Below are 12019 nucleotides of genomic sequence, written 5' to 3'. Positions count from 1 at the left end.
CCAGTTAATTATCCGCTTTTTTAAAACCATTCACTAAATCTTCATTCCCAACAGTAATTTTTTTCCCAAAAAAAAAATGCTTTGCTAAAATTTTTATGCATTTCTGAGCACATTTAGCAAAGTTCTCTTCTCTTTCTTCTTTTTTTTTTGCACGGAGAAAATTCGCAAAAATCGATTCTCGCAAGTTTTTATTAGCACAAAAAAAAAACTAAAATCCATCCTAGACACGAATAAGCGAACATAGAGGTCTCACGAGGAAATACATAAGGCCTCAATTACTTGTAAGGTAAAATTTGATACGACTAGTCTTCCGGAAACAAAGCAAAAGATCCATGGAATTAAAAAAAAAGAAGTGAAGTACCCAACTAATCACTTTGAAATAAAAACGGAACGAGCGAAATAAAATTCCTAAAACTGTAAGTTTTGTGCTTTTGTTGTAGAATGGAAAAGATAAGCATGGAATATTACGTATTTTTGCAGTGAGAGAAATATAATCATTATTATGATGCTGTACATTTCAAAGCATTGTAGAATTGTGACTAGCCTAGCTAGACGTGGAAATCGATTGTGAGAAGATCAAAAGCACTGAGAAACATGATCAATTTACTATCGACTACATTTCTGATGGGTTCACGTGTTTCAAATATAGTTTCCATATTGTAGCTCCGTATCGTGCCATACAATTAAGGTTTATAAATGAATATTCACACGCTTCCAAAGAATATCCATTAACTTCATATGAGAACAATGCATAATCCAATCTGAAACAAACATCTATTGAGATCAGTGCTGAAAGCTTATAGTTTGGTGTGAAAAATGTCTAATTAACACACAAATCCGAGCGTTCAAAGGATATTACCGATTAAATACAAATAGTAATGTAAAAATAACAAAGCAATCTCCGGAAATCAAAAAAATGTACGAGATCTTACCACTTTATTATTAAAGGCAGCATATCACGAAATTAACGCTGCGGTATCTGTTGGACAATATAGAGTGCAGGTTACGAGTATTGATCCTCAATTCCTCAAAACATCCTCAATTCCTCAAAACCAAAAGAAAAATGTATGAGATCTTACCACTTTATAGTTAAAGGCAGCATATCACGAAAACGTTCAGAAAAAAATGCGTGGGAACAGCGTTCGTTCCTACGAGGTACGTAAGAACGCTCCACCCGACTATACGCCCCGCGCCCGCGAGAGGGCGTTCAAAAATCAATAAGGCCTCCTCAGCAGCCCGTTCAACTAGAATCAATGAATAGGCTGCTGAGGGAATCGGAGCGTTTACTAATTCAAAAACACCTCGTAGAACTCAGGCCGTTATTAGGGACGATTTGGGGGCAGAAGAGCAATTGAGTGTGGCCACGTTCACTACTCGTAATCTACAATCCGAACACTATTTTGTTCCACAGAAACACCAACATAAAATCTTACATCTTACATAAAAAGGCCAAAGCTGGACATCAGACTTCTGGTACATGCTCGTTCCCACTCGCTGATGAATGGAAATCAAATGTTGTGGCATTATCCGAAAGTTTAAAGCGGCGGGTGATTCCGTCCATTTCTTCCTAATTGCCGTAAAAAACGGCCCGGAAGATACGGCTTCAGGCGTTCTGGCGCACTATTTTCTACAGGGAGTTCGACTGGAGCGCGCCAGCCTTGTGCGGCGCCGCATCTTCCGGGCCGTTTTTTTACGACACTTAAGAAGAAATGGAATCACACCCCTCTCCATAGTCTCCCATTCCGTATACAAATACTCCACCTGAAATCTGCACCACCTCAGATTCATGGGGTGATGCCTTTAAGCATTTACGAAGTGATCATGAATTTAAGTAATGATTTCATGGTCTTCTACCTAAGTATGTCAGCATTACATCTGGAGAGCATTCAAACTTGATTTTACACATATACAAATACATTCTTACGGTGTCGAAAGAATACAAATATATTCTTTCGACACCGTAAGAATTTGGGAACATAATTCGAAACATGACTTTTTCTTCTCTTTTTCTACAACAATTAGCGCAGAGTAATGTGCTGACGTAAAAAGACATCAACGTCATCGTCGTAATGATAAAGAAGTTTCCGCGTCAGATTATGTAAACTGTTATCTACAACCTAAACAGCCTTTTTCATGTGTATTTCCAATTACTGAAGAAAGAATAGGACCAGCCTGAGGAAAGCGGGCGGTGTGAGTAGTTATGCGGAACAGTACAGGGGTGAAATTGTAACAACAGCTTCCATGCGCACAACATTTCGTTTACTGCGGTACTACAGTTCTCCGGCGCTGTAAGACCCATGTGGTGCATTTTGCTATTTTCTGACGCTGGCGCACTAATTCTACATCGTGGGATCCGTAGCACCACACAATAATGGTTATTCGAGTCGGTGCACCAATTTGACGCTGTTTAACCCATCCCACCCTATTTCATAGCTTTTCGGGACATTAATTCGACGACGTGGGACCCGTCCCACCCTAATTTACCGTTTTGCAGCGTTAGCACAACTATCTAACGCCGTTGAACACGTCTCACTTCGTTTTGGAATTTTGTCAAAAAAAAACACACACACACGTGACAGAATAAGCTCGTTATTGTATAGCAAACTGCGAACTACTGACCGATAACGAATATATGAACTAACTCTGCGATTTGATGTAGTAAGGTCACGTGCTGTATTGGTTTGCCATGTATCTCCAGGAGTATCTAAAACTGAAAGGTCGGAGTTTGAAGGAAAAAAAAAACTTCAAAAATTCAGCAAGAACGAGATAAACTAATAAAAAAAACTTTGTTCAGATTAAATCTTTTCAATAATTTCTGAAATTCGAATCTTCGTGACAATCTTTTCAATATCCTAAATTTTTATCCTTCATTGATAGCAAAAAATCGTGATTTCTTTTCTACATACGACGAAAGTCGTCGCTCACCTGACAAACTGAGAATCTTTGTAAAAATGGTATCAGTGTTTTATGTTCAGCATATTCTATGTCCATTTTGAGAATCTCTGCGTATGTATCCTTGTTCTTGATTAGAAGATCGCCTAAATAAAGGTGGAGATTATTCTTGGAATTCGCTAGGATTTAAGAGTGGTAGATCACTATCTTATTAGCCAAAAAAAAAGCAAACGAAAGTTGGTAGCTAACCTTTTACATTATATTGTGGCTGAGGTTCCGAAAGTCCTCATTGCTATTGTTAATCCACTCTCAACCACTTCCATTACATTATTGCAAGGAGAAGATACGGGCAAAGAAAAAAATGGTGAAAAAGAAAGAGAGAGAGTTATAAGGAGAGATTTCACATCTTTCTCATACTTTGAAAGAATCTTACCAGTACTTTTCTCAACGAAATTATCCTATTTTGAACGATTTGTAACTTCCCATATAAAAAAAACCGCAAAAATACACGTAATTTTAAATTCCAAATATATAGTGGAAGTTTTTTCTTCATGCACGACCTATCTTTGAATCCCATTGAATGGATTTGCGAACTTCCACTCACCGAGAAAATACTCATTTTTCGTAACGTTTGTCTTCGGTGATATTGTAACACTTTCAACTTCCCCATTCACTTCTTTGTAGCGTATCGAAATTTCAGCTGCTTGGATATCCTGAAATACTGTCTACCAATGTTTCGGAGTACCGTAATGCGATAAGCCGACTGAAAACAAGATCACACTATTTTCCTCACCCTATCGTATCCATATATCCGGCAAGTATAGTTATTGAACTCTTGGATGTCCACGTCAAAAGAAATTTCATTGTTCAGACCAAGTGAGTATATACTAAATACCGTTCTTACGGAAAAACCACCACCAGTACTGAAGAATTTTGCGATGAAGGTGAGCCCACCTACAATTTTTTGGCATATCGTGCGGATTACATACAAATTTTCCCCCATCCAACACAGTGCCCACTCGAACCAAAGCCGGGCAGTACACCTAAAGATGAAAAAACTACGACACAAAACTGAGGAAAATAATTCCAGACCTCTAAGGTAAAAGAAAAGGCGAAAGGAGGAGAAGGGAAAGCCGCCTGAGAAAAAAAAAACAAACAGATTCAAATAAACCTAATTGTTGACCACTTTAAAGTACTTTGAAGTGATACCTGTAGCTAAATTTTTGTAAATTACTTACCTCAGGTACCATTGTGTTGTACAATGAAGCAAAGTTAGTAATGCTCCCTGTAATTGTATCCAAAGCACGAATTCTATCCGCTGCTTGTCTAGAATAGTACTCCCTGACCCAACTTCTGGTAGTTTCGGAATCTTAATGTAAAGGAAAGATTGATTCAAAGAGTAAAACTATGGGTACTTCCTTGCTGATTCTGTTTGATGCAAAAAAACCCTAATCTACTGATTAGAGGTTAATTTTGAATAAAAGCGACTATTACAGATTTCTGGATAACAACGATAAACTAGGCGAAGATGACAACAGACCCACCAATGTTATAGAAAATATGTCTTGATTATAAGTTACCAGTCCGAACGGACTTGAGACTTCTTGCGGTGCTTCACTGATCAATAAAAATTAATAGAGGGATTTTCTGTAGGGTGAAATTTAGATTTCTCCCAACAACGCTTTCTTCTTTTTTTTAAAGAAGTTTAAGCGAGATTTCATAGCTCTCTTTCCGAATACATTAGTCCTGCGTTACCAAAGTGTTCAAACTTGATTTTACACCTATATTCCTTTCATTCTTTATTCTAAACAAAATCTGAAAACATTATTCGAAGTATGAGCGTTTATCTCCTTTTTTTCCTTAACAGTTAGGAGAGAATGATGTGCTGACATGAACATTATCATCTTACTGATAAGTTGTGGTCCTGCGCCGTATCATGTAAACTGTTAGCTACTGATTAAGCAGTTGTTTACATGCATAATTCTAATCTCTGAAAAAGGATGGTACCAACTTGAGGCCAACGAGCAAGGAAATAGATATCCGAAGGAGCAGAAAGTGGTGAACCAAATGCATCCAGCTGTCACGCCAAGAAACGGTTCGAAAAGCATTATTCACTCCTTACCAAATATAAAGTGTCAATGAAGGCGAACACGCATTACGTGGTACTGGTTCTGTTTTAGGAGACATCAAAATCTTTAGATGAGTGGGAATTTTGGAAGAGCCGTCATCATCTTCACTGATGACGCGGTGCCATATCGCGAAAGCCACTACGTGCAAGGCGTTGCAGTTTTCAAGCACTTGCAAATGTGAGCTAACTGTGAGCTGCGTAATGTGACTAACGGCTTCCATCCAGTTGGACAGTCAAAGATTGACGAGATCTCCACATCATCAATTAAATAATCTGATGGGGGAACCGCAACGTGTAGGTGAAGGAGCGTTCAAACGTACCTCGTAGGAACTAAAGCAGTTTCTACGCCGTTTTTTTTATGTTGGAGAGGGAGAAATGAGCGGAACCACGTCGGATACCTACCAATCTGCAACCCAATTTCTTATTCTTCCTGCGGACTCGTTCATCACGTCAGATTCGTGGTATGGTGCAGTTCCATAGGGAACACGCCTATTGTACTAGATGTATAGAGAGTACAGTCGAGCTAAGCATGTACAGGGTGGCGAAATACAATAGTATGAGCACGAGAGTTAAGACCAATTTTGCTTTTTAGAAATGACATTTTGGAATAAATGCTTATTTAATTGACAATATATATCTTAACTATCACCTATCCTCCCAGACAAGTCTGGTACCAATTTATTGACCCCGGAGGGAAGAAAGGCTTGGTGAGCACTAGGGCGGATTCGAACCTCCGATCGATCGTGCAGGAAGCGGAACCTCTAACCGCTACACTACACCCACCCCTTAGCTTTGATACTGGCGTAAAAACGCTTCTTCAGTTAAAAGCATCACCTCACGAATCTGGGATGGTACGGGTTTTAAGTGGGTTATGTCTGTAAGGGCCGTAGATTGTGGGAAGAGGGTGATTCCGTTCATCCCTTCCTAATTGCCGTAAAAAACTGTCTGGAAGGTGCACAAGGCTGGCGCGCTCCAGTACAACTCTTCGTAGACAACAGTGCCCCGGAATGCTGGAAGCCTCATCCTCCGTCGTTCTTTACGGCGATTAGGAAGAGATGAACGGAATCGCCTTCTTCCCCACAATGTACGACACCGTATAGGCATAATCCACCTAAACCCGTACCAACCCAGATTCGTGGGGTGATGTCTTTGAGTTAAGCGGTGCGCCGAAGGTATAAAGGGTCAAGATCGAAATTTTGTCAAGCTTCTTCTTCATTCTTAGTTGTTCTTCTATTCTTCCGTTCTATTCTAAAACCAACTGAATTCCTATGAACTGAGATCCAGGAGTGTTGTGGAGTACAGATCCTTGGTTAGATACGGCCCAATTTTCGTTTTTATACATTGTAATGTCCTTTTAGCACCGTGTGCAGGAGCACGGTCTTGTTGGAAGATCAAGTTTTCGTGGCTTTACTTCAAGGCAACACAGCCCTGTCGAGAATCTCATTTTGACAAATTAGAGTTGGAAATCAACTGGGTCTTCCGGTTGTCGCCCCGTACCGTCGAACTTTTTGAAAAAAGAAAACTCCTTGTAGTAACTCTACGGGTATTCTTCAAAGCTGGACTGAGAAGCTGTCGATGATTTTTTCATCTCCTCTTTCGTGGTAAAAACCGTCTCTTCGTCTTGTCTTCGATGCGGCGCTCAAGCAGTTTCTTGGATTTATCCTTCTTTCTTCCTTGCTTGATCGCTGATAACTTGTTTATTGAGTAGTCGACAGTTTTTGAATCCCAGCTCTTAGCGGACCATCATCCAAAGAGATCTTCGTAAAATTGCCAACACTCTATCCATTTTCGTGAGACTGATTCCATCATTTCTTTGAATCCTTTTTTTAGACGATTCCACGTATCCTTATAAAAATAGCAGCCACTGGGCGGTCTGATTTCTATTTAACGACAATGTTCCCAATGTTTAATAATCTTTTGGAAAGTTCGAAGCGGAGGCTTGAGTCGACTGCTCACTTGCCGCCAAGCGAGCGATCGCTTCTAGATTAGGAGAAACACAAATGTCAAGAAAAGATAGCAAGTCAAGTACATCCGGAACTAAATCTCGGCTCAGAGATCCTGAAGAGGATACGGGCCTATACTTCTTCGCTACCCTGTATGATACGGTTTTTCTCTGGGGTGCAGTTAAATCAAAACGATCCAGAGCTTTGTGCATTTGCTTGGGCGGGTGCGGCTGCAAGTAGTGCAGTGGAACTAGCGGATGCGACCGTAGCGGACCTTCACTTGCTTCAATCGAACTGGTGGGATGAGTAGATCCATGGTCCAACAGCTTACGTAGCCGCACTTTCTGGTCGTCTTGACCCGACTACAGCACCAAAAATGAATTAAACTATACTTTCTGCTGCCTGGAAGTGTTATAGTAATTGTCATCTCTTTGATTACAAGATATAAAGCAATGTTGAGAATCAACAAGAAATCACCATTTGCTGTTTGCGCCACTCCGAACATTTGCGTCAAGTTGGAAAGTCTTGTATATACCGAATCGACCGCTGCTAGTCGTTTGTCGCCGTGATAGGTTAAAATGATAATGACAGCAAATATTATCAAAGTTGCTCCTAAAACGACACCCTTTCTAGTCATCTGAAATAGGAGTTATTTACTTTTAGCTGGGACGATAACCGCTACAATGAGAAAATAGAACACGATGAAAACTTGTCGAACAACTGCAGTCACCATTAGTCATTCTTCTAGATACCTGCACAAAGACATTAAACGTCACGAAAAGTTTCTGCTATTTGGTAGTAATAAGTTTGTTCTTAGCTAGATAGTAATATGGCCCGTCTTCACTGGACGTGCGGGCCCCGGCATCTTCTCCACTCGTTTCGTTCCCTCGTCATTGTCATAAAAGAGGTTCTCAAGTTGCGGGAGCGACGTTGACGAGTTCCATCAGCCGTATCCAGCTGATCCACGATATCACACCGTCTCGTCGGCGACCTTCCCCGAAAGCATTTAGCACATCTTGGGGTCCACTCTAGCGTTCTTTTAGTCAATTTATCGTCGATTATTCTTTCAATAATCAGCCCATCTATGCTTTGCTTTCGAATTATATTCCGCGGGGTTGCGAAGACGGGACAATGCTCTTGATTCAGAGCTCCGAAGATCGGCTAGGTGTTGTGTGCGTCACTTAATCTTCAGAAGACATCCTTTAAAGGATCTGTAGGTAGTGAATAGCTTCCTAGACGTGACAGCAGTGTCTGCCCTCCTTTCCGCTGCGTAATAGAGCGTCAGAAGAACTGTGAAGGCAAACAGATGTGCAGGGAGATCTTGATCCTTCAGTTGACCCGTATCTTCCCCTACGGCTGCGAATGTTGCCCACGCTGCTCCCATTCTTCTATTTAGTTCCTTCTTTGCTCTCCGCATTCACAGAGCGTCCTAGGTATACATATGACAAAGTTCACGTTTTGAGAGCCTTCAAGTTGTACTCTTTCATCCTCGCAGTAGACATTCTTCATGAACTGTGTCTCCTTTCTGTTTCTTCGCAATCCTATTCTCTTCCATGCTTCGTTGAACTCCTTGAATATCGTTTCTACTTCACTGGTACTTCTCGAAAAGAGAACGATTTTGCCCGCAAAACGAAGGTTAGATAGTAATCTTCCGACAACACGTATCCCCTTTCTTCCCGCGCAAGTGATTTCATTATCCGTTGTAATGCAGCCGCAAACAGCTTCGGCGATACAGTATCACCTTGTCGTACACCCTTTCCAACAGATATGGTGAGGGAGCGCTAGAAAAGCTGTATCGTAGTGGTGCATCGATCGTAACAATTGGCTAATGTCCTCACTTACAAACCACCCCCACCTTGATCGACAAGCCCTGACAGCATTGCATTCGTTTCTACGCTCTCGAAGGTTTCCAGCTCCACCTTGTTCTTGGATGAAATCCAGCTTGTGAATATTTCGAATGTTTTGTGGATATTTTGAATATTTTGTACAAGACGCTCGTATTTCTTTAGACAAGTTCTTTTTTGTGCTGATTCCAGAATCATCCTTCTGCCTGTACCTTGAAAGACTTTCCTGCAACGCCTTTCTGCAGCTAGTGCTTGCTAATAACCGCACAATGCGCGATGCATTCGGACGTTCAGCATGCTCGCAGTCCTCTGAGCAGCAGCTCGTAGTCCAGATTTGAATCCTCCTCGATGCGTCAGTCAGCGTGGGTCAAAGGGTACTCGAATATGCGATAGTCGTATACGACTTCTTCCTTCCTTCGTTACCGATAGCAGATGTTCTTTTAAATCGTGTGGTTAAGTCGTATTTTCGCACGAAGGAGATCATGATCAGAACCTTTGCAAAAGGATGGTGCTAAGAGACGTCAAGGAGACACTATCTCCGGTAGTATGTGGTAGATCTCCGCACGAACCGCGGCGTTGGGCGAATCCCATATCCACCGACGATGATCTTCCTTTAAGAGAAGAAAATTTCTGTGGAAGTGGCGAGGGGCGGACATCAGCACGGCGAGACGATTGCCCTTTTCATTCCGGTCTCCTAGTCCAGGTCACCCACGCCTGTATTCCTTTTCTGTTGACTTTCCTTCTCGTTGCTGATGTTGGTGGCAGAACTAAACAACCATGTCCGCACAAAACATCCGTCTGTACAAAACAACGATGAGTTGTCAAAACTAAACAACAAAACGTCAAAATAAAAAGTGAAAAACATTAAGTAACCGACTGCAAGGATAAACATTGAATTAGCTTTCGACACTGTTTATATAGGCCAACTTCGTTATCAACGTTCTCAAACATGTTCATCGCTGAAATCCCTGCTGAATCAAGTATAGCTAACGGTGAAAGGAGAATTATAAAAGACAGTAACGAATAATAATGCAAAGAAGAGAAGACTAGAACAGAGAACAGAGCTCAGAATACCACAAAAGTCGCAAAACAGGAAGTTATAGCGCAAAAGCAAAGGACAAAGTATGAAATAAAGGTACGTCCACAAGACACAGATCTCAAAGAAAAGAAGACAGAAAACGATCCGCAAAGAATAAGCTGTTTCACTTTAAAACTCTATTGATGATCTATTGTTGATCGATTGAGAAGATCTATTGTTGAACTATCTTCAAAGTAAAATAATTTATTCTGAAAATACCGCGCGATGGACACGACAACACAAAATTCTGGTTTTGATTAATGCTAGACAGTTGCGACAATGGGAACTAGATAGTGGCTCTAGAGAAGATCAGTGTGCTGTAAACAAAATTCTGTTGAATAATTCTATTTCAGTGTCGCTCATCGCTCGCCAATGCAATGACTTTCACGACTGCAATATTAACTATGAGTCATTTTTGCAATGACTTAGATGAGAACAAGTGAACACATCAAAGGAATTGAAATCAGCGTTGAAGGAAGCGCATCATGAAATTGACGATGCTGGGGACTCTGTGAGCAAATATAAAGTTTGGGGTTCCACGGGTATGACGTGGCTAAGCTTAACTTTTCCTGAAAAACGGTATGGGAACCGAATTAGTTTCTTCGAAGTACCTTAGAAAGCGCCACCTATCTACGCGCTCCAACTCTCTCAGCTGTTCATTCATTGAATATACCTGAATAGGCTGCTGAGGAGACCTCATTGATTTTCACCTGCTCGCTCATTGAAGCGGCGCGTGCGCAAAGGTCTAACGTGTCTCGCACGAAAAAACGCCGTTTTTCAGAAATACAGATGAATCAAAATAAGTAGAAGAAAAGTAGAAAACTGACTTGCATTCGCTTATCATACTCCTTAGGATCAAAATCCCCTTCCAAATCATCGACGCTTATTGGAATGCCATCTCCAGGCATCATTTTGAGCCGTTCAAGCTTCTTTCTCATTTCAGTCTTTTCACCTTCTTCATCTCATCCTCTAGAGAACAGGGATTATTGGCATTGATCTAATAATAGACGAGAATTTGAAAACACTTGTTGCATTTCCTCTTCTCCTCTTTTCTTTCCTCTTGAAATTACTTCTCCTAACCGACTCTCCAACTGTCCTCGGAAGGCAAAACGTAGTGGGTAGGGGAGGCAGCCCTCAACCCTATTGTAATCGGATTGCACTTTGGCGCACGAAAAAAAAAAGAAGTTCCAAAAGCACAAAGACCGTTCTTAGCTGTCAAATGTGGTTTGGGGGGAAGTCATATCTCAAACCATTTTCGGTTCCCTTGAAAGTACTGCATGGGAGGACTTAGCTGTTCACTTCCAATAAGCCTCTCTAGAGAATCTCTAGAGCCTCTAAAATCAAAGCATTAGTAGTTCTACCCCTATCTTCCTTTTTTCTCTTAGTAGCTTTAGTCTACATGTCACCAATCATCTAAGACTAATGCCCAGGTTTTAGGGCTCTGATTGACTCAGCTATTTCATCCCATTAATGCACTGTCGATTGATGAACTATTGCCTTCTCAAATGGGAAAGCCATCTGTCAGTTAAGAACGGTCTTTACGCTCCATGGAAGTTTTTCGCGATATAAGTGCAGGTCGAGTACAGTTCAATTAGAGCAGGGTTCGACTCGCGACTAGCTTTTGCCCATCAAATATCATTTTTGCAAACTACATTGAAAGCAATATACCACAAATCTGACGTGGTGGGAGAATCCGCGGGAAAACCAGGAGATTGGGTTGTAGATTGCGGTGGTTCCTCACATCTCTCCCTAATCGTCGTAAAAAAAACTTCCGGGAAAAGTTCCAATTTCTATAAACCACGTTAAAACGCGCACTCTTCTAAATCCTGCCGTTTCCACAGCAGCATATCCATTAGTCTCACATGAATAAGATGGTTGTATCACTTACGACCGCTCGCACTTCGATGCGGCGCATGCGCAAGGGTGGCGCGTTGCAGCTGAAACCGTGGTGAAAAACGGCCTCTCCCGTTCCATTTTTTATGGCGATTAGGAAGAGACGCGCAGAACCACTTCGGATCCCCAATCTACCAACCAATCTTTCGCTTTTCCTGGGTGTTTCCTCACCAAGTCCGACTCGTGATATGTTGCCTCTAAAGTTGATTATGTCGAAGCAACTTCTCACAGAGACGCTGTT

General features: G+C 41.3%; 1 protein-coding gene across 1 annotated transcript; it reads right to left on the bottom strand.

Moving 5' to 3' along the window:
- Positions 1-613: 613 nt before the first annotated feature.
- RB195_020167 (uncharacterized protein) lies at positions 614-10823 on the bottom strand (the record flags this gene model as incomplete). The annotated part of the gene is made up of 9 exons (XM_064188353.1): positions 614-761; positions 2643-2704; positions 2926-3038; positions 3497-3605; positions 3686-3779; positions 3847-3935; positions 4131-4261; positions 7441-7600; positions 10713-10823. The coding sequence occupies 9 exons, from the start codon at positions 10821-10823 to the stop codon at positions 614-616; spliced, it is 1017 nt and encodes a 338-aa protein (XP_064044234.1).
- Between the last annotated feature and the right edge of the window lie 1196 nt (positions 10824-12019).

This window comes from Necator americanus, chromosome II, assembly GCF_031761385.1.
Source record: "Necator americanus strain Aroian chromosome II, whole genome shotgun sequence".
NCBI classification, from domain to species: Eukaryota; Metazoa; Nematoda; class Chromadorea; order Rhabditida; family Ancylostomatidae; genus Necator; species Necator americanus.
This window is presented reverse-complemented; position numbering and strand designations above follow the sequence as displayed.